This window comes from Scylla paramamosain, chromosome 12 (assembly GCF_035594125.1).
Source record: "Scylla paramamosain isolate STU-SP2022 chromosome 12, ASM3559412v1, whole genome shotgun sequence".
NCBI classification, from domain to species: domain Eukaryota; kingdom Metazoa; phylum Arthropoda; class Malacostraca; order Decapoda; family Portunidae; genus Scylla; species Scylla paramamosain.
In genome coordinates this window covers 1,375,001-1,397,939 of record NC_087162.1, presented here as the reverse complement: position 1 = coordinate 1,397,939, position 22,939 = coordinate 1,375,001, and the positions used below count along the sequence as shown (strand labels likewise).

Below are 22,939 nucleotides of genomic sequence, written 5' to 3'. Positions count from 1 at the left end.
CCGGTACAGACTCAGTGCGATTCCCACCATGGTGCGAGCCATCAATCAATAGTATTTCCCTCCTAGATTAGATTTACCTTTAGGATTAATGTTAAGTTTTTCCCCACCCCCTATGTACATTTTCAGTTTGTTAACTGCCTAAATAATAAACCGTTTATTATTATTATTATTATTATTATTATTATTATTATTATTATTATTATTATTATTATTATTATTATTATTATTATTATTACACACACACACACACACAAAAAAAAAAAAAAAGGAGAACTTTTGACTCCATCCTGTTTAGAAGGACTGCGTGAGTTGAACTCCCCTGTTTATGGGAGCAGTATTCCATACATCTCTCGCCCAGTTCTTCTGCTCTGCCCGCGGCCTCTCCTTTGATTTTTGTAACCCTTTCTCTCCTTTTACTACATGGATGGATGGATAAGGCCCCTATATTGAGTTAGTAGTTGGCAGGAAGAAAAAAATATTATCATAATTTATGTTTTTGTCAAGTGAGTCAGATGGTGTGCATGGGTATAGATTTAGTGTATGACTAAAAATATATGTATAAAGAAAATAATTTTGCCAAAAAAATCTTTTGCCGTTTTTAAGTCATGATATACACCAGATAACCCACGATGAATGCAATAATCAATAGGAGTGTGGAGGCTTTCGCTAGCAGCTCCAACTGCTCGACGGATATTGACAGGGGAGCCCAGCGGCGCCTGCCTTGCTTCGGCGCTGCTGGCTTCATTGCACCTAACTTCATCCTGAACGGCTCATTGAATGCCTGTACTTTTGTCTGGTTATCGTGACTGAACAGCCGGTTGTCAATGAGGATATGGAAGATGATAACAAGAAAAGTGATGCCCACGCAGAAGAGCAACCAAATGTCCACCATCTTGAAATATGAAGTTTGAGGCAGAGACGAGGATGCCTACCGAGGGATGCAACGAGAAGGATGTTAGTAGGGCAATAACGAGGCCATCTTATCTAATGAATGATATTTGGGCAATGACAAAGAAATCTAATCTAACAAATGTTAGTAGGACAATAACAAGGACATCTAGTTCAATAAAGTTATATTGATGGGATAAAAATTTAAATATTCAACTCAGTAAGGTTGTACTAGCAGGTTAGTTGATATTTAATGAAAAAATAATAATATTAGTAGGATAGTGGCAAGGATCTTTTAATCATTGAAGCTTATATTATTACAACAAAGGCAAAAAAATCCATTCAATAAGTTATCAAGGTAAATGAAAATTAAATGAATATCCCAAGTAACACAGGCGTAGATAGACCGTTTAGCAAGGGACTATCAGTGACTTACGGTATCTTCTCTTACATAATATAACTAAAGAAAACTAGAATAGGTCTCACCTGAGCAAAGAGCGTGGCCAGGACGAGGAGGGCCGTGAGGGCGACCATCACACGCACGTCGAAGATTGCGGTCCTGAAGAAGAGGGTGAGGTAGCTGATAATCATGAGGATGAGCGAGGGAATGTAGATGGTGAGAATAGAGTTGCCATACAATCTCGTCATGGGGATCCGCACCCTCGTCTCCCCGGACTCGTAACCTTCCTCCAGCAACACGCGCAGCTCAGATATCTGAGAGCAACAGAAAGAAAATCACATCTCATTTTTTTGCATAGCACTTGGCAGGGATGCGAGGAACGCTAGACGATCATATACACATTCTATCTACTTTGTGCACAAGAAAATACTGTACAACTAAGACTGGAATATGTTATACCCTATGTCGTTAAAAACTAAAATTTAAATATTGTTTTAATGCAGGTATATTCACTTGAAACTTTGGATCTTATTTACTGCTTCTGGGAGAAATTCTGTAACATTACCTGGTATTCGTTAAGCACATCGCTACCCAAGTATTTCACGGAGGAGTTGGGATGGACATCGAGGAAGGACACCTGGCCGGACACAATCTGGAGGTGAATGTCGCAGTGTTGGCTGTCAAAGGGATAGAGTGTCAGGTCAAACTGGCAGGCGTACACCGTGCTGTACTTCCTGCTCACGGACAGCGGGTTTTCCTTGCCAGAATAGATGTCCACTGTGGAGGAAAGACTGCTAGGGTTTCTTTCTACTTTATCAGCATAAGATCAATACGATATTCTGTCACTTATAACCACTAAGAAGAAAAGCGTTATGGCTTAAAAGCAAAGTCAACAAGTAGAATGTACTGCTTCACCTTCAGCAGCAGCGCCCTCGTCACGACCTAAGGACTCAGCGAGTCTCTTGACCACTGTGTTGGCGTCCTCTGCCAGCAGCGGCTGATCAATGGTGTCTGTGTTGAGGAGTTTGACCAGAGGAGACCACAACTTCATCATGGCGTCGAGGCGAGGGTTATTGAGGCTGTCATTAGCCTTTAGATTGAAGTAATTCAGCCTGTTGTCAAACCAAATCATCTCCAGTTCGTAGGAAAGCTTCATGGACATCTTCACCGTCTGGACATCAATTGACTTTATCGTGAACTTGATGGTGACGGGGAGTTTGGAGTTCTCCTCTCCAGGCACCCTAGGGGGGAGGTGCTGGTGGTAGTCCTGAGGGAAGGAGATCAGCTCGCATTCCATCTCGTCGCTCCTGTCCCGGCAGTCGTACTTAAGGTCGCAGCGGTGGTGGTGAAGGATGCAGGTCCCATCGTCGCAGGTGAAGTGATGCGAGAGGCAAGGCGTTAACAGCATCAATCGCTGGCCTGGCTTTTCTTGGCCGCACACTTCCCTCTCTAGCCTCCACCACCGGCGACCCATGGGGAAGTCCGGGTCGAAAGGCTCCATTGTGGCTATATCCTGATCCTTCACCGTGTCAAAGTAAACCCAGGTACCATTCCGTTTCTCGATGTGATACGCTCCGTAACTTTTAAAGAGCAATCCGCCGTACTCCTCCTGGTAAGCTACAAAGTAAACATTTCGTAGCTCAGGCTCACAAGTACCAAGGAAAGAGAACCTCTGAGGCTCAGTAAAAGTGCACAGCGCACATCTTTTCCAGGCACAGTCATCGTCAATGGTTCCGAAATAGTTTATTGCAACGCAGTTTTCATACCTGCCTCCATTTGGTTCATTAGGTGCCCAAAAAGATGTAGTATCAATGAGACTCGTATTATAAGAGTGAACCCACACATCCTCCTCTTCTTTATCGTTTAATGAACTCCAGTAGTAGACAGGGCAGTGATCACTATCCGGCCACATGGTTTTAACTAATTCGTACAGGTAAAGTGTTTCTTCCAGGCTGGTAACGATGGGGAGATGAGTTCCCAAGGCCTCACATACGTACTGCGCTTCAGCGTCAGTGGTGTCAGGAAACCAAAAGTAAATGCGTTCTTGCTCTTCATGGCAGAGCCTGGCGAGGGGCACGTCCTCCGCTGTGGCATTGTACAGCGTCCAGCCCGCCTCCCAGGAGACGAAATTTCCCTGAGGGTCTGCCTTGCAGTGGGCAATGCTAAGGATTTCCTCATCACTCAGCACCTTGTCCCACACGTTAACCTGAGAACATGAAGAATGTACAAATAGTAGAATATTTGACATATTGCACTATACTTTTGTTTGTATTTGTGATATGTAGTTTAAGCACACATGTCAATGTCCACCCATCAAACTATCCAACAGCACCTGAGTGATGACTCCACTGTAGCTCTCCGTAATAGCCTGACCATTTCCTACACCAATGTAATCGCCGAAGACCGGCCGCCCAACGTCATAGTAGGCGTGCTGAACCACCTTGCCGTCCAGGAAAGTCTGGATCAGGAAACTGGTGTGGTTGTAGGTGAAGCAAAGGTGATACCATCTGCAGGAGAAGTCTCTCACTTAGCACAAGGTGTCTAAGGGGAATATATATAATATATATATAATATATATATATATATATATATATATAATATATATATATATATATATATATATATATATATATATATATATATATATATATATATATATATATATATATATATATATATATATATATATATATATATATATATATATATATATATATATATATATATATATATATATATATATATATATATATATATATATATATATATATATATATATATATATATATATATATATATATATATATATATATATATATATATATATATATATATATATATATATATATATATATATATATATATATATATATATATAGCTGTACAGTTTGTTTTACTTCAGGTAGATGTCTGCTTATGGTATGTGCGAACTTGAAAACTACTATGTACTATTTTAATATCTTTTAATCTTGATTATACGTAATAAATGAACCTAACCTGAAAGCCCACAGCTGAATGTCGAGGGGCATGAAGTGCCAGGTGTGCGAGATGGTCACTCGCACCTTGTCCACCCACACTTCTGTCATTACAGAGACGAGAAAAATATAGTTACTCATTTTGTATACTTAAAAAAAATCTACTAGCAAACACACGAGGAATTCTTTTTTTTTTTTTTTTACTTTGTATTTGAAAGATATTAATGAATTTACTAATTAATTGTTTTCACAATCCCCGTACCTCCCCTCAGCATCCAAAACCGCTCCTTGGCCGTTTCCTGAAGGAAAAAGATCGTCCCACGTTGTTGAAGGAAAAATATCTTAAACCTCATGCAGAAGGTCAGGGAGTACACCTTACGGGAGAGGCTCACCTCACCTTCGTATACAGCAACCGAGCTCTCAGTGGCCACGCCATTCTCTTGGAACGTGAACACCTGCAGTCCCACCGCCCACCCTGAGGGAGATAACAAACATTATGCGTGAGAAATTCAAGTACTGTTGCTTCAGATTTACGTATTAACACCAAAACAACGGTAAAATCGATGGGAAAATATTGCGACGCAAGGTGATGTCAGAAGTTGTTAGAGTCTCTGGGCAAGCAAACCTGGGGATTCTGAAAGGAGATTCTGTCAGGAAAGTGAAAGGTAAATAACAAGGCTGAGTCTCGTGGTAGTAAACAGTGACATTTTACTTGGTTCCCTTGACGCTCAAGACTGGCGGGTTATTGATGTACCAGATCTTTCCGAAAATTGTGTGTTGGGTGAAATTACACATGGTTACGTTTCAAGGTGGTTAGAGCAAGAACAGTGATGGACTTTTCACTTAAGATGTCACAAACATCTACACACAACACACTAGTTCAGTAGGTTCTGCCTAGACTGGCTGAGGATCACGCCGCGCTCACGACCATAATAATTTTTCACTAAAGAGCGAGCAGTTGTTGTCCTCCTTCGGGGTTTGTGGTGCGTGAAAAAGCTCTGAACCCTCATCAGGAGGGTAAAGCTGACAATCTCGAGTCCAGGAAGTGATTTTTAAGACGGTAGTGAATTAATTACTTATTTTTGCATGTAAATCATATTACGAGTAAAATAGAGATTTTATAACCTTGTCAACAGCGATAGTAGTTTATTCTGTACGAGGTGTTACAGCTCCAACGAGACAAATGTATGAGTATGGACGGCGTGAATACCAGTTATGCCTTATACGTAGGATCATTCATTAGTCAGAGACTTCCCTAATTCACATCCAGGACGAAGGGGGAGGGGAGTGGGCGGCATTCATGCCGTAACCCTGTGAGGAAAGACCCTTTCGATCCACCTGTTCGACACAATTATTCAGGGTTATATAACGCATATTTGTGGCAAAGGTTATTGGTCGTTGGTAAGTAGATGTTGCGTGCCAACGACGAAATACGGAGGTATTTGAAGGCTCAAGCAGATTTACTACACACATACATATACTGGCATCTTTCATCTGTTCCTGGTGTTATTAATAATTCAAAATCACCACAATGAGCAACCACAAATAAATACCAAAATCTGTATTTCCTTTCACCAGCAGACCAATTTACCTGAGATAGACGTGGTGCCGAGGGTGAAAAGAACCCGCAGAACACTGGTTGGCCACGCACACAAACACATAGAAGAATCAATATCCAGTCGATACGTGATCTATCACAAGTGAATGAATAAATAGATTCCATGATCGGTGTACCGTTACATTATTTTTGTGACAGCAACATACAGTAAAGGTATTTAATTATTGCTGGATTAGTAGGAAGAGTATAACAAGTGAAAATACCAAAAAACTTTATCAGACACTTTGATAGCCGAGTGTTATCTTCACTAATGTAAGACTGATGAAAAAGTTACAGGCTATCTTCATTAATCTAAGACCAACGAATAAGTTACAGGTTGTTATATTTACTAATCTAAGACAGATGAAAAAAGTTACAAAGTGAAAAGGAAGCGCTAGCATAATTTACATCTATTAACATTTAAACCAACTGTTAGAGCGGACCATGGTCCAAATATAAAGCTGCTGCTGACAGTGTGTTACTAAATATTGGTTTTTCTTTTTTAATGCGAAGGGACCCGAGAATTATCAGACAGGATTTTGAATAACTATCATTTCCATTTTGAATAACTTTCTATAATAATAAGATGTGTAAAGACAGATGTCCAAATCCTATCCCAAGAACTCCTTCGGACATCTTTACTCTCTTTTGTCGGTGCCCGTAGTGAGAACGCCACCAGCTGTCTGTGCATATACTCCGGACGGCTTCGGTTTATGTTATTTGTATGTTCGTCATGACATCAAAGGCCACAATAGCAGTAGCAGTAGTAGCGATACATCCTTTGGACAACTTTTATTTCCTTTGCTTGTGGGCCATACAGGAAATTACGCAATTCATGAAGGATAACGTCACTTTAAACGAGTTGGTTTTAGTTGGTTTTAGTATTATCATGAAATTCATATGAATGATCCAAGCAACAACAAGTGACGTGTCTTACCTTGTTTGTAAATGGCAAAGTAATATGTTGAGAGGAAAAAAAATATTTAGTCCTTTATATGCTTGTCTTATAACAACTAAATCAGATTGGTTTCGCATTTCATGAAAGGCAATCAAGAGTGAATACAGTTAAGTTACTCAAAACTCAATTGTTTTTCCTTTCACTGAACATTAAAAAGAGATATTATTGCTTGCAGTCACTTCTAACAAGACGCCAAGTATATAAACACTCGCAATGCTGCACACAAGGATTATTCTCTCAAGGAGATACTTAAAAAAAAAAAAAGATATATTCAATCTCAAAATTTTAATCTAATAAAAGAGATATGCACCTTTACTTAAAGGTGACACATTTTGCGTATGCTAAATATTCTATTTTGTTCATTGGTACGGTGCAAAGACAATATTATTTAACTTTAACCACGTGTCATTTTTAAACAAAGCTCAGAAAGTAAAAAAAAAAAAAAAATATTGACTGATCTAAACTTTGTTACGTCAATATTATTTACTTTTCGTTTATTTAATTCAAAATGTTTTAATTTAGAGTTATTTTATTTTTAGATGCAAAATTTTTGCATTATTTTCCAGGTCTGGACCTTGAAAAAAAATCTAAATCTCAGAATTTTATCTGATAATAGAGAAAGGTTCCTTACTAAGAGGAGAGACATCGTGCATATGTTAAATATTCTTTTGTGTTCAAAGGAACGGTGCGTAGATAATTATATCTAACTTTAACCATATTTCACTTCCAAACTAAATTTAGAAAGTAAAAAAAACACACTTTATTGATTGATACATACTTTTTATATCAATGTTTTTCTTCTACTTTTCATGATTTAAATTTCTATAGCATATAGAGAAATTTTTAATCGCAAAATTTTATGTATTTTTTCTAGGTCCGGATCTAAACGTTTCCGGGATAGAGAGGCACAGGTCACATGGTTATTAATGTCACCACATCTTACACCGGTCCCATCCACGAACTCTTTTTACAGTATATCTACAGAGATGATCTTCTTTTGGTGGCTCCCATTACTTTACCAAACATATATAAACTGACGCATCTTAACCTAAAGTAATCTAGTATCTAAACTCATCGCAAATAAAGATGCCCTTGTATAAAAACACTCGATGGTGCAGGTTTGGGGTCAAAGCGCGGAGAGTCTCACCAAAGAGGAGGGCGGACACAAGCAGCAGCGGAAGGCAACGACCCATGGCCAGGGCAGCGTTCGACACGCGAGGATGTGTCCAGTCACTCTATCCCACCAACATTGCCTAAGCCTCCCTCGTACGCCTGCGCTCTTTCCTTCCTTTGCATTCCTTACATGAACAAGATCAATGGCACGTATACATGTACACATAACACCACACTGTACAAAGCCAGATTGACCAGAGTGACAGGAAAATCTGCTCCGTTTCACAGGAAAATATTGATGTCTAATAATCTAAAATAAGTCATCGGCAAGGACAAGTGTTGTTAAGGCTTTGTGATGTGTATGATTTACTGTAGTATGAACACTTCCACCCCGTGATGCGTAGTGGCGCCTCGAGTATCTGGAAGGTGAGAGCGTAAGAGTGGATAGCAGGTGGCTCTGGGGAAGTGCTGCGACCGAGGCAGGTGTGATGCCTTCACCGCCTCTACCTCCACCACCATCGCCTCTTCCATCACCACCACCACCCCACTGCCACCAATACATTCTTTCACTGCCATAGTTATCATTACTATATTGTAATCGTTGACAGTCTTTGTGGAGGGAAATGACAAACTGATACTTTAATTCTTTTGCATTTTTAAGCTCATTTCCACCATTTTTTTTTTTACTTAGTGTTCTAACTGTAATTGTGCTGTATTTATCATCACCAGAATACAAGCTAAAAGTAAAGTAGCATTGCCATATAAATATAGCCAGGCACCGGTGACATGGCACTGCTCCACTTTAGGATGCAGTTGCTGTGTCTCGCCAATCTTGCTATCACTGATTTTCCTGACCTTGTTTTGCATTACGTAATAGTGCGCCCCTCCCCCCTCACACGTCCGCTGTTGTGGGGAACATCAGGGAGTATTTAAAGCAGGAAAGCACCGCTGGCATTAACCTTGCATGTTCAACAATATGAAGTCGCTGCTGCTGCTGTTGCTGGCCACCGTCGCCACCCAGGCCAAGGGTAAGGTCGATGTGATGCACCAGATTTTCTTGTTTTATCGCGTTCAAAGGGAACTTTCAAATAAGGATCTTTTGACGGTGGTGTTTTAAAACTGATTATTTTTTCTCATTAACATATTGCAAATGTTCAACATTTTTAAAGTCTACTTTATGAACTTTTAATATTTTGGTTACCAGTGCTGTACCATCTATCATTTAATTTGATGTTATGACAACATTTGAGCTCCATATAATTGTATGTACTGGAGTTTTGAAGGCTCGTGTAAGGGTGAACTGCAGATGCACTTTAAGTATGAATTCTGATTCATATAATCTATTTTTTTGTTTCTTTGAAGAATGGCATTGTACAGATAATACTAAAAATCATAACAATTACCTCCTATATGTACTTTTTATTAAGATGAAAGCGACAGCCACGCAACGCTGCTTAGTAACTAGTCAAGGCAGCGGTGCCGAGCGGTCACCGTGTTGATAAGGGTGGCAAGCACAGCGTGAGTGCTTTTGTTCGTCTGTCTGTTAGGCGAATATCGCCAAGGTATATAACAATTATAAATCTCTTTCTTCATGGCAGCCTTTTCCTTGCTAAAACTAGTGTTCATGTTCTAGCAGCAAAATAACTCCATTATCTCTGAACACTACAGAGGACCGGTCGTACGTGTACGAGGTTCGTGTCTGGACCCAGCCAAACTACCAGGGAATGTACCACGACTTCAATGAGAAAGTTCCATACCTGAGCAGCTACAACCTTGACAACGCCATTTCCAGCATCAAAGTGAAGGGAGTGTAAGTATTGCAGACCAACGCCCACTCATTATACAAAGTAATATTTAATGTTATTGGCTGATTGCCAATAAGCAACAGGAATCATTCTTAGAGGATGATGATCCCAGTGCACTGCTGGTACTGATTGCTTCAGAAAAAGGAATTTACCCTACTACTATACTACTATTGGTAATACTATTGTTATTACTACGACTTCTACTATTACTATTACTACTACTATTACTACTATTACTACTACTACTACTACTACTACTACTACTACTGCTGCTGCTGCTGCTGCTGCTGTTCCTGCTGTTGCTAATAATAATAATAATTATAATAATAATAATAATAATAATAATAATAATAATAATAATAATAATAATAATAATAATAATAATAATATCACTACCACCTTTGAATAATGCTTTTACTTTTTTTTTCCTTGTAACAATTTAAGGTGGCTCTTCTATGCTGATCCGGAGTACAACACCTACGTAACGTCGTTAGTCCACTGGGCCTGGGGTCTTAATTATAAAGAGAATCTCCACGCCATAGATGACCAAGTAAAGACACAAAAACTCTCTCTCTCTCTCTCTCTCTCTCTCTCTCTCTCTCTCTCTCTCTCTCTCTCTCTCTCTCTCTCTCTCTCTCGCTCTACTTGTCTTATAATCTAAGAACTTGAGGAAAGAGAGAAAGCAGCAAGAAGCCAGTAGGCCTACGTGTGGCAACTCCAGCATAAAACTTACCAGAGTGCTTCCACCAGTCATCTCTGTCCATAAAGTGATGTTATATTTTGAAGCTTCGTATTGCCTCGGCACTAACAACCTAATTATTGAGTCTATTTACGTCACTTATTACTCCATTTGAGAAAAAATAAATAAAATTATATATATATATATATATATATATATATATATATATATATATATATATATATATATATATATATATATATATATATATATATATATATATATATATATATATATATATATATATATATATATATATATATATATATATATATATATAAATTTTTTTTTCAAATTTAACTTTATCAGGCTTATCCCCATTAATTATAGTCATACGTCTAAGGGATTTTGTTTACATCATCCTTGTTATATGCTTATGCCACATAAATATCTCTATCAGTTCCCCTCTTAAGTTGAAGTGTGTCTCTAGTTCAAACCGTGTTGAGAGAAGCCTCAGTATCTATTTCACCACATCGGTACGCATGTTAACATTGCTCCTTTACGAGTACAACACAATGCTCAATTTAACATTTTCTTCTAAAATCGGTATTATCAATTGAGTTTAATAATCACTGTCATGATTATCAACTTTATACTTACGCACTTTTCAAACAAAACCTTCTCTAAAGAGCCTTCAGTATTATTGCAATGGTTCATTTTCTTATCCCTCCACCAAAGATATATTCTCTAAAGTGTTTGTGTGTTGATTTTCAACGCGTTGCTTACTCCGTGCAGATATCGTCTTTGAGGTACGCCGGCAGCCAATCGAATTGTAACGAGGCCGGGTATAACCTCTACGAGGGAGAAATGTTCACGAAGAAGGATCTGTACCAGACCAACGACATTCCGGACCTGTCGCAATTCCATCAAGATGTTAAGTCTGTCATTATTATTGGACAAAGCTCTTGGACATTCTGCGAGTAAGTCTGAGAAAAACTAAGAAGGAGGAGGAGGAGGAGGAGGAGGAGGAGGAGGAGGAGGAGGAGGAGGAGGAGGAGGAGGGAGAGGAGGAATACAATACAAAAGAATACAAAGGAATACAAAGGAAAGCCAAACAGCAGCAGACCTTTTGGTTCTTGCAAGGCTGTTTGGTAACTACTTCTATCTAGCTACAGGGAAGAGAGACAAAACAGTATAGCAGAAGGCTCCATAGTAGAAGGAGAAGGAGGAGGAGGAGGAGGAGGAGGAGGAGGAGGAGGAGGAGGAGGAGGAGGAGGAGGAGGAGGAGGCGGAAGAGGGGGAGGAGAAAGAGGAGGACACTGTTGCAGGAGTAAAAAGGTCACATACAGAATTGCGTAATAGAAAAGTGTAAACAGAGACTGAATGCATCATGGATAGTTCAGTGATGAAAAGCAATTTGTTTGCAAGAAAATGTTGAGGAAGAACATGTATTCACTAAAATTTTCTGGGATGCTCCATTCTAGCTCCTGCAGTAGAACTATGAGGTGCTGAGAGTTCGGAGATGGGGATTGGCGGAAAGGAAGTAGGATTTAGGATGTAGGTGTTAAACGGAAGAAGTTGTCAGTCAGAAGATGGCAAACACGAGTTCTGAGAAAGAAGTGTGGAGTTAAAAAGAAGGCGTTTACGAGGATGGGGGCCAGTTGAGGGAAATGACTTTGCAGTTAAGGTGAAGGGAAGCAGAGGGAAGGAGGAAAGAGACTGTTATTAAGAGAGAGAGAGAAAGAGAGTTAAGAGAAAGAAGTTGGTCTAAAGTGTAAACAATCCACTAACGAAATGCAGCTTTGTTAGTAAAGATGAGAGAGAGAGAGAGAGAGAGAGAGAGAGAGAGAGAGAGAGAGAGAGAGAGAGAGAGAGAGAGAGAGAGACTATATGTTCACACTATTTTCTCCACATCGAAAATAATTTTTTTTGTTTACTCCTCACTCACGCAGACAAGCTAACTACAATGGGAGGTGTGTTTGTCTGAGCGCTGAACTGCACGACTCGGATTACTTGAGCAGACTGGATGTAGGATTTTATCAACGTGTAAGTGTGCGCCTATAACCAGTTTGCTGTTTCCTTTTTTTTTTTTTTCTACGTTTTAAGTAAGAAAGGCTCTGACCAAAGAAAAAAAAAGTGAAGAAATTAAAGAAAAAAAAAAGGCCACGGAGATGCTAGTTCCTAAAGGAGATAGATAAAAAGATTATTCAGAATTGAAGGAAAAGCGTCTTGAAACCTCCTTCTTAAAAATATTCACATCAAAGTTTGGGAGAAATGCAGAAGCGGGCAGGGTGTTCCAGTTTGAGACGTGATAACATGAGTCACAACAATACATACCTGATATATTTCATGGCTTACATTATTTATTATTTCTTGGTATTTGAGCAGTCAGTCTAAGGGGAGCAATAACGGAATGCTTGATTTTAGTTATTCAAGATTTTATCTAATCCTTTGTCTATTCTGTTTTCAATGAAGGGAGAAATGTAAAAACAATTATCTATTTCAGATATCGGATCTTTACTTATACAACGTGAAGTCGGTAAGGAAGGGGTGTTACTAAAGCTGGGCACGCCACCGCATCCCGTCTACAGGAACAAGACAGCAGCGTGCACAAGACTCTCTCGTCCCTTCCTCACCAACAAAGAAAGAAACCCATCATGTTAGAGGTATTTAATATCTAAGTAATTCTTACAATCATCAAGAAGAAAGAAACATCGTCAAGGTAGAGAAAGATAGTAATTACACAATTCTTACAACGTTATAAAATATCCTGTCCTCTGTTAACCTTTCCAGTCACACTAATCATTATCAAGGCTGAAGATGTCATATTTCCACATGATCTTCCAGAGAGGATGAATATTTTCATTGATTCCTGCAAACTCGACCGTCTTTATCAAAACAGTGTGAAACAATCGGATGACACACTTCTTAAATAAAAATAATAATTTTGATGAGTGTGTCATTCAAAACAGCTCGTCGTCTTCAATGAAAACGGGAATTTTAAGCGATAACTTTGAGGTACCCACATCTTACTCATAACCAGTGGTTTTACAGTATGGTACACATACACCCAGGTAAACATATATAATAACGTGATTACACACATACATACATAGTAACGTAGTTACATACACATATATGCATATACATACAGACAGACAGACACAGAGACAAAAAGACAGACAGACAGACAGACATCAACACACACACACACACACACACACACACACACACACACACACACACACACACACACACACACACACACACACACACACACACACACACACACACACATACATACACACACACACACACACACACACACACACACACACACACACACACACACACACACACACAAAATTGGATAAGAGAGAGAGAGAGAGAGAGAGAGAGAGAGAGAGAGAGAGAGAGAGAGAGAGAGAGAGAGAGAGAGAGAGAGAGAGAGAGAGAGAGAGAACGGTTGGGTGCGGGATGGAAGACAGGATTGAGGGGAGACTGTGTGCGTATATATATATATATATATATATATATATATATATATATATATATATATATATATATATATATATATATATATATATATATATATATATATATATATATATATATATATATATATATATATATATATATATATATATATATATATATATATATATATATATATATATATATATTAGCGCGCATATGTGTGTATGTGTGTGTGTGTGTGTGTGTGTGTGAATGTGTGTGTGGACGGAGGCGTGACATGACCTCCACGTGGACGGTCGCCACAAGCCAGGCGGGACGAGGAGCTAACTAGATGCTAAGCAGGCGCGGCGAGCCCCTACACACTCCATTACGGGTAACGACAAAAGCTTTCAGATTTGCTAATTTGCAGAGATTGAATTCGCACTATACCTAATGGGGGTTTTTAACCTGTAAATACTGGAAATGGCTCACTTACGGAGCACAGGCAAGTGGAGCTTACGAGTTATTATTATTTTCATTATCATCTATTATAATTTCTTCTTACCGAAGAAATTTTAGCAAAAAAAAAAAAAAAAAGACTACAAATAAATAAAATACATAGTCTTTTATTGTTATACAAATGCACCACATAGCTTACGATACAAAGGATACTGCACAAAAACCCTCATAATCCGGAAGTCTTTTATTCTATCATTAAATACACACAGTCAGCTTGAGTGTGCAGTGTCATGAGCGATGGCGTCACTGGCCGCGCGCCATGTACCAGTGCCTCATGTTGGCAAGTGTTGCCGCCAGCGCAGGGCCACGTCAGGGCCATGAGGCGCGGCGCTATACTCGTACACTGACAAGCAGGTGTCCGCGTGTCCGCATGGTTACTTTAAGACCAAGTGTAATCTTAGCTGAGGGTGACAACCAGCCATTGACATTTAATTGATGAACAGTTTTTTTTTTTTTTCATCAGAACACGAATAGAATTTTGTTTAATACTTTCTTTTAACTTTCTCATCAACCTCATTATCATAATAATCAACTTTCCCGGAAAGAACAAAAGCCGAATAGAAAGATCAAGCTCGCGCGCGTACACACACACACACACACACACACACACACACACACACATTACTCCTAACATTCGCTTGTTTGTTATTACTTTTTCACTCTCTTGCTCCTTCACCTGACCGTGGATGCAGAAACTGTGAATGTATTCTGTCTGTTTATCGCTCGCATTTTTCTTTTATCTTTCCCTCTGTGCTTGTTTTCAACCTTACTTCCCGTCCGTCTCATCTTTATATAAATTTGTTTATCCTTGTTTCTGCATCTTACTTAGTCTGTCTATGTATCTGTCTATTTCTGTCTGTCTGTCTAACGTTTATCCGCCTCTCTCTCTCTCTCTCTCTCTCTCTCTCTCTCTCTCTCTCTCTCTCTCTCTCTCTCTCTCTCTGTCGAAGGTTTGGGCTGCCCAGAAACAGTCCATTACTTTGTTTTCCCCTCGCGCGCAGCTCCCGGGCAAAAATAGCCTACATATTAATTAACTTCCGAACAAGGAAAAGGAAAAGTGGCTAATGCTTTGGAGTGAATTTATGAAATGTTGCACACGGCGTACATGACCGAATTTTTCACGGATAATTAATTGGCTCTCATGCTAGTGGACGAGAAAGAGGCCCACGGAGAAAAACCGAGTGGGAGTGATACACACACACACACACACACACACACACACACACACACACACACACAAACACATTTACACATCTAAGTATGAGAGCAGCTATAAATTTCTATATATTTAACTCGTATATCTATGTAAAAGCGCAGGCTCATACATACGCACATACATCCACTTTTTTTTTCCATATTCAACATCTTGCCTGGCTATTAACCCGACACACACACACACACACACACACACACACACACACACACACACACACAAATCACTCTCCATCACTCCCTTCCTCCGCCCACCGCACTCTAATATAAGACCCAACCTAAAATTATGCAAAATCTATTAACATAAGACCGAGAAAGGAAGAAAACAACACACTCAGCGCTGCCCGTCAAGGTCCAAGTGACGTGTAGGAGGTTTGGACTTACAGCCCCGCCTCGCTTAGCCACGCCCAGACCCTACCCCGCCCGAAACGTCCCCCTCCCTACCCTGCCTGCCACGCCCCGACACTGGCTGTGGGCTTGAACCAGTCAGTTTGGATGCATGTGCGTTCGTTCGCCTGTCAGTTTGTGTCTGTTTGCCGTGAAAAAATGCTCGAAAATTAATTACCTGAGCCTTGTCCGAGTCTAAAACCTTCCCCAAATATCAAAATTAAGAGATGTGCTTCGTGCAGGCCGTGGCGTTCTCCCGCAGGCCAACTCCGGATGATGTGGCGTCCGTCCTTGATCTTTAGGAGACTCGCTATTACGGGTCATGGTGCATATGCTTATAAGCTGCACTTTAAGCTCCACTTCTCTATTGGTTTTTAATAGTGAGACGCTGCCTGACTAGGGTATTTAAAGCAGACTCGGTCATAGTCTTACCTTCACTGAAGTTTGCCATATATTTACCTCTGATTTTTTTTTTTTGTAGTTGCTGTAGTCATTCTTAGCGTGTACAGGTATTTATATATGTTATTTATATTAATGCTTATTATAAAGAGATGTGATAATACTCAACAGGTGAAATCATTGCTTTCTTCTTTCATATATCTGTTCGTGTGTGTGTGTTTGTGTGTGTGTGTGTGTGTGTGTGTGTGTGTGTGTGTGTGTGTGTGTGTGTGTGTAATACATATACATATGCTAAGCAAGGAGATTGGCCCATCACCACCACCACAATTACTACCACGCTCACACCCACCCACCACCACCACCACCACCACTACTGCCCTCCCTCTCGCTCGCTGTAATACTTCGGTTGTTGTACTGACTCACCTTCTACATGCTGCATTTCCTGACCTGGTTTTCATTTATTTCGTTGCCTCACTCGTATCAGGCCTAAAGTCCATGAGATTAATGAGGATTGTGCTAATGAGGATTTGTCCATCTCAATCATAAGGGTATAAACAGCATTTTCCGTCTGAACATGAACAAGAAAGTCGCTCATTTAAATCATATGTGTGCGCTGTAGAAAATTATGTAAACTTTTCAACACAGAGCAACGAAAATGTAAAGGATATTTAAATGATTAAGACCTTAAAAATTATCACCACCACCACCACCACCACCGCCACCACCATCATCACCGCCACTACCACAACCACCACTCACATCATCAAGAACAACAGCAACAACAACAGAAACACCAACAACAACAGGAACACTATCAACAACAACAGCAACAGTAACAACACCACCACCACTACCACCACCACCACCAACAACAACAAACAAACAAACAAACAATCAAACAAACACACTAACTAATTGACTAACAAAATAACCAGCAACTAACCAACTGACTCACGCACTCATTTACTCATTCAGTCACTTATTATCTATGTGACTAACTAACTGACAAAACAACAACGAGGAAGAGAAAGACAAAGCCAAAACGAGCAACAACGTAAACAGAAACATGGCTCAGAATTCCACTCTGCTCCTATAATTCCTCCTACTACCCTACTTGAAAACAGCAGCGAGAGCAACAAACGAAAAAAAAAAAATAAATAATAAACAAATAAATAAATAAATAAGAGGTAATAATAACATATATGTATTTTAATATAAATAGCGGCTTGCTGGTGCACGTCGAGGGAGGATGCCAAGGGAAAAATACAGAACAAAGGAGTCTAATTTAAAGTGGAAAAAAGTAACAACTCGAAAGAACTGAATGAACTCCCCGCCACAAACGCGGTATCTTCACACACACACTCACCTTTCGCTCACATTGACCTCTCTCTCTCTCTCTCTCTCTCTCTCTCTCTCTCTCTCTCTCTCTCTCTTGCTGGGGTGATCTTTTGGTGAGGTAGTTTTGCCTGGTGTTTTTATTCGTACTTCGTATATTTACATCTCTTACGTAACTAAGGCTATAGCATCATAATTGTAATACTAATGGTAGTAGTAGTAGTAGTAGTAGTAGTAGTAGTAGTAAAAGTAGAAGTAGTAGTAAGAGTAGTAAGAGTAGTAGTAGCAGTAGTAGTAGTAGTAGTAGTAGTAGTAGTAGTAGTAGTAGTAGTAGTAAGAGTAGTAAGAGTAGTAGTAGTAGTAGTAGTAGTAGTAATAGCAGTAATAGTAGTAATAGTAAGAATAATAATGATGATAATTGATGGTAACAATAATAATAATAATAATAATAATAATAATAATAATAATAATAATAATAATAATAATAATAATAATAATAATAATAATAACAACAACAACAATAACAACAACAACAACAACAACAACAGCAACAACAACAACAACAACAGCAATAACGACAACAACAACAACAACAACAACAACAACAACAACAACAACAACAACAACCACAACAACAATAAATAATAATAATAATAATAATGATAATGGTAATACAAAAAAAACAACAACAATAATAATAATAATAACACCACCATATACCATGACCTTCTACCATCACTATTTCTCAAGCGTCAGGAAATTTGCACCATATGTGAGTCTTCTTCAGTTATCCCTGTTCGTTGCATCTACGTCTGCTGCTCCCGTTCTTTGCAACACACACCAAACCCGTCTCTCTCTCTCTCTCCATCCCGCTCTGTGTTTCCCCCTCGATATTCTTCCCTCAACAGGTGTTTAAGTATCCAGAACTGTACACAATATAGGGCGTATGGATCATGCACGGAGGAGTAAACCAAATCTTGCTCACACCGTAATACTGGATGAAAGAGAACCAGATTTTTGAGGAACTCGATATAACTCATCATTCTAGTGTGAACGGTTATTCTTCCGCACAGGTTATTAGATATTGATTGTGTGTGCTCGATGCTTACATTTTATCAACGTGCTTTTTTCTTTTTATTTTATGACTGAATGACACTAGTATATTATAAGGGCTTCTTTTCAACGTAATGCATCTATACTGTACACGTGTTTAGCTGTCTGTCAATGCGGAAGTGCCAAACGAGTCTGTCTAAGATGAACGGGTTGAATAGAAGAATAAAAAATAATAATAATAATAATAATTAATTAATTAAAAAATTCCTCGAAATATGGAAAAGTTAGAAGTGCATTTACATCACGCACACGAGTCTTGTTCACCTCCTGATCCCACGTGTCATTGGGTTATGGAGAGCTGAGGTGAACAATACTCGTAATTCACCCTCCCCTTGCCTCTCCTCCCTTCCAACTCCTCTCCCTCCCTCCAGCGCTTCCACCCGCCTTGTCCCTCGCCATATCTAGCGTAACTAAGGCAGTTCTTGCTCCCCTGCTGATGACAAATAATCCAGTGACGAATAAATTATTGTCTTTCCCGCGGGCGTCGCGCATTGCACGCTGCAAGAGCGTCTGGAAGTGGCCAGTCGTCTCTATTCATTGCATTTAAAAAGTAATCGCAACTTTATCTATGAGAACGTTGAAATGAATACTGTCCGAGCAAACAGCAATATGTGTTTATTATCATAAGGTGCACCAGAACTATATTCCGACTTACGTAACGTATTACTTATAAAGTTGTTTTTTTTTCAAAATTTATGAAAAATAATAGAATTCCAGATGTCACGCGGACGGAAGCACCTTAATAAAGATAGAGATTAGTGCAACACGCCATAGTCCGCTCTAGCATATTTACACCGGAAACTTTTTGAAGTCACGATAAGCTCTAGTTTCAGAGAGGACTTTATATTCCAAGTCAACGGTATGTCAGATATTATATATTTTATTGACGTCTGCGCATGAGCACATCAGCCCACAGGAGTGCGCCGACACACACACACACACACACACACACACACACACACACACTACATAAAATCGAAGGCTATCACTCGTGCCATCAAATACCGACATGATACACAACATTCTCTGACCGCCAGATTCAGAGCCAGTCCTCCACCTGTTGTCGTGAATCTCAGCCTTGTTTTCCTCACCTTACTCCTCCACGCGGTCTGCCTCCTCCTGGATCTGTAGGTGTAGAAAAAAAAAAAAAAACAAGAGTTAGATACTACACATACACCCACACCCGCATACATTATTATTATTATTATTATTATTATTATTATTATTATTATTATTATTATTATTATTGTTATTATTATCATCATCATCATCATTATCATCACTATTAGTAGTATCAGCAGCAGTAGCAAAAATATGAATAGTTATAGTAGTAGCAGCAGTAGCAGTATCACCAGTAGTACTAAATGTAGCAATTATTCTCTTTGCTGTTGGTGCCTGAAGAAAATCACAAATATACTCCTGTTTAAAAGCCCATCTCCGTTTCCCTGCTTCCCTGCCCGTGTGTCACCACCTCTTTCAGTCAGCCTGCCTGTCTATCCATCCACCGAGTCCTCAGTCAATTTCGATCCGCCGCATCTCTGACAGGCTACGTCGCATTATGGATTTATGTATATGTAAATATGTCGTGTTGTCCGGGTGGAAAAAAAAAAATGCACCAAAAGAGAAGAATCGCCTATGAATAGACGCGCTGAGTGGAATTCACGGGCAGGCTGTTGGGCGGCCGGAGCGATATAAATGTTCACAAGCCGGATGAACATTTTTTGAGTAATACGTAAAGATTAAGCGACAGCAACAAATACTCAGATAACAGGATCACCGCCAGTTGTCGATATAGCCCGGCGATCACGGACGGGTCCACGTGTTTTTCTCTGGACGTTTGCTGTGTGTGTGTGAGTGTGTGTGTGTGTGTGTGTGTGTGTGTGTGTGTGTGTGTGTGGTGTGTGTGTGTGTTCACTTAGACGGCGTCCTCTGCAGCTTGGATTTTTTAATATCTTATCTTTTTCCTCGGTCTTTTTTGTGTGTGTCTTTTGTATCAGTGAATCTCTGTACTCATTTTTTCTTTTCCTTCTGTGGATATGAAGGTTCTGTTGCTGGTCAGTAAACGCACGTGGACAACTAAAACACACACACACACACACACACACACACACACACACACATACACACACACACAAGCGAGCGTCTCCGGTAAAAATGAATGAATAAATAAATAAAACAAAGATCATCCAGATACCGTTGACCTGGATCGCTTTTGCACCAGCACAGGTTAAATCGCGTCATACTGAATTACTCCGCCAGGGGGCTCCTCTCCTCGCGATACCTGTTGGTTGGTTTGTTTGTAGGTGTGTGTGTGTGTGTGTGTCTTGCTGATGCTTCTGTTATTTCCCGAGTAACAGCGCTGAGGGTTTTACGTTATCATTATTTAGTTTTCATGAGTTTCAAGAGTTTCTGCTTTCTGTTTCTCCTCCCTTCTTTTACTTTTGAATATCGTTGATTTGTATGTTTTCTGGTATTTTTCTTATTTAGTTGATGTATGATGTATTTAGTTATGTGTGTTAATTAAAGGTCTGTACTATATGCTAGCTTTGCGATCATTACATTGTACTTCATTCCTCCGCCTCCTATTCTTCTTCCTCCTTCTCCTTCTCTAGCCTTCTGACAGCATATATTAGTAACATGTGAGTACATAATGAAGAAATAGGCGCATGTTGTTCCCTACTTAAGAGGACAAGGTATTTGAAGGTAAAGCGAGTATATGTTACAAGTGGGCAGTTTATACACATACGTATAGAAACACACAGACCATGAAGAGGAAAAAGAAAAGAAGAAAAAAGAGCATCCCACGAAAATTATCACGGCTCTTTCTCTTTCCGTCACTGAAGGTAAAAGTCATCGGTAGGAGTAGCAAAACTTGTTTACAAATTCCAATACGGGACAGAAAAATATTGAGTTAAATGACTTTGAGATGGTCGTTTCTGGCGACTTTTTCCCGCCTAAACTCTGAAACAACGCCAACATTAGACAAAAACTGGCCAAAAACACAACTTGCACAGCTCCCATGGGAAAGTCCACAGTCCACCACAGTGCGTGAGAATAAGATGTTATGCCACAAGTACTTAAGGTTCAGAATGACTCGTTCCGCTACCATCCACTCGTTCCAAGTTGCGACGTTAACTAAGAGAGATAAAAACACCGCAGCGGGGAGTAGGAAATAAAAACAAGAATAAAAGGGAAATACGATGACTAGTGCAAGGTTCGCCTCTGCCGTGTCCGACCAGACGGGTGCACTGACTTCCCCCAATGAATGTCTCCACCGTGCGGTAATTTCTCGTGCACTCATTATTATTTCAGCGTCACAGCTTCCTCACAGAATCAGCACAACAATATTGCGGATGAAAAGCAGCCTCGCGGGTCACATAGCGCTGCTCATTCCCCTCCCCGCATCCATGCTTTAAATCCTGCTACTGTTGCGAGATACAGATTGATTCAGAGAACAGGAACAAGGTGGTGTTAACCTTTCCTATAACGAGGACACTCCAATGCAGCGTCTTTCTGCGAAACCTTAGCATCAGTGAACACAATACCAACAAAACTACGATAGTCTCCCATGTGGCTTTAAATTACATTTGTCATTACTACTTACAGTATGTCTGTCTTTCTGTCTATTTATCTGTCTGGCTGTCTATGACTTTGTGAGATTTTGATTCTGTCGTGTGTATGTGTGTGTGTGTGTGTGTGTGTGTGTGTGTGTGTGTGTGTGTGTGTGTGTGTGTGTATACGCGCGCGTTCATCTGTGCCTGTGTCTGTGCAAGCGTCCACCTGTCTCCAAGCATGTGTGTGTGTGTGTGTGTGTGTGTGTGTGTGTGTGTGTGTGTGTGTGTGTGTGTGTGTGTGTGTGTGTGTGTGTGTGTAGATGCATGTGTCCTTCAGAGTACACGCATGTCTGAAAACCCTTTTTCATATTTCCGAATTCAGGAGATTCCAAAGAGCCCCACATTAATTCCTGCTTCTCTGATGTGATCACATTTTCTTGTCGGAATTTAGGAACGTCGGAGACCTTGAAATTTTAATTAGTATCCTGCCGTGGCGACGCGCAGCAATATTTCCCTCTCTTTAGTCCGCTTGACAACAAGAAAATACTT

The 22,939-nt window shown here is 39.7% G+C and overlaps 2 protein-coding genes and 1 long non-coding RNA gene across 3 annotated transcripts in view; 1 reads left to right on the top strand and 2 right to left on the bottom strand.

Moving 5' to 3' along the window:
- Positions 1–96: 96 nt before the first annotated feature.
- On the bottom strand, positions 97–4,912 carry LOC135105499 (uncharacterized). Its single transcript, XM_064013633.1, has 7 exons — positions 4,526–4,912; positions 4,286–4,367; positions 3,621–3,795; positions 2,204–3,494; positions 1,854–2,065; positions 1,375–1,602; positions 97–928 (listed from the first exon to the last, which is right to left on the bottom strand). Exons 1-7 carry the CDS (start codon positions 4,614–4,616, stop codon positions 599–601), a joined length of 2,409 nt encoding a protein of 802 aa, XP_063869703.1. The 5' UTR covers positions 4,617–4,912; the 3' UTR covers positions 97–598.
- A 3,886-nt stretch (positions 4,913–8,798) lies between these two features.
- LOC135105501 (epidermal differentiation-specific protein-like) lies at positions 8,799–13,366 on the top strand. Its single transcript, XM_064013636.1, has 6 exons — positions 8,799–8,959; positions 9,600–9,741; positions 10,181–10,286; positions 11,211–11,395; positions 12,368–12,461; positions 12,922–13,366. The coding sequence occupies exons 1-6, from the start codon at positions 8,896–8,898 to the stop codon at positions 12,973–12,975; spliced, it is 645 nt and encodes a 214-aa protein (XP_063869706.1). The 5' UTR covers positions 8,799–8,895; the 3' UTR covers positions 12,976–13,366.
- A 749-nt stretch (positions 13,367–14,115) lies between these two features.
- Positions 14,116–22,939, bottom strand: part of LOC135105497 (uncharacterized) — a 38,246-nt gene continuing 29,422 nt past the window's right edge. Inside the window, exon 3 of the long non-coding RNA XR_010270866.1 lies at positions 14,116–19,961. This is a non-coding gene — a long non-coding RNA (uncharacterized LOC135105497). The remainder of the gene's footprint in view (positions 19,962–22,939) is intronic.

Excerpts from the sequence above, each read along its gene's own strand:
- LOC135105499 (XM_064013633.1), bottom strand. The coding sequence starts at position 4,616 with ATGAGGTTTAAGATATTTTTCCTTCAACAACGTGGGACGATCTTTTTC. Across the intron at positions 1,603-1,853 it reads ATGTGCTTAACGAATACCAG|ATATCTGAGCTGCGCGTGTT; the intron begins GTAATGTTACAG and ends TGTTGCTCTCAG. Across the intron at positions 929-1,374 it reads TGGCCACGCTCTTTGCTCAG|GCATCCTCGTCTCTGCCTCA; the intron begins GTGAGACCTATT and ends ATCCCTCGGTAG.
- LOC135105501 (XM_064013636.1), top strand. The coding sequence starts at position 8,896 with ATGTTCAACAATATGAAGTCGCTGCTGCTGCTGTTGCTGGCCACCGTC. Across the intron at positions 10,287-11,210 it reads TCCACGCCATAGATGACCAA|ATATCGTCTTTGAGGTACGC; the intron begins GTAAAGACACAA and ends TACTCCGTGCAG. Across the intron at positions 11,396-12,367 it reads AGCTCTTGGACATTCTGCGA|ACAAGCTAACTACAATGGGA; the intron begins GTAAGTCTGAGA and ends TCACTCACGCAG.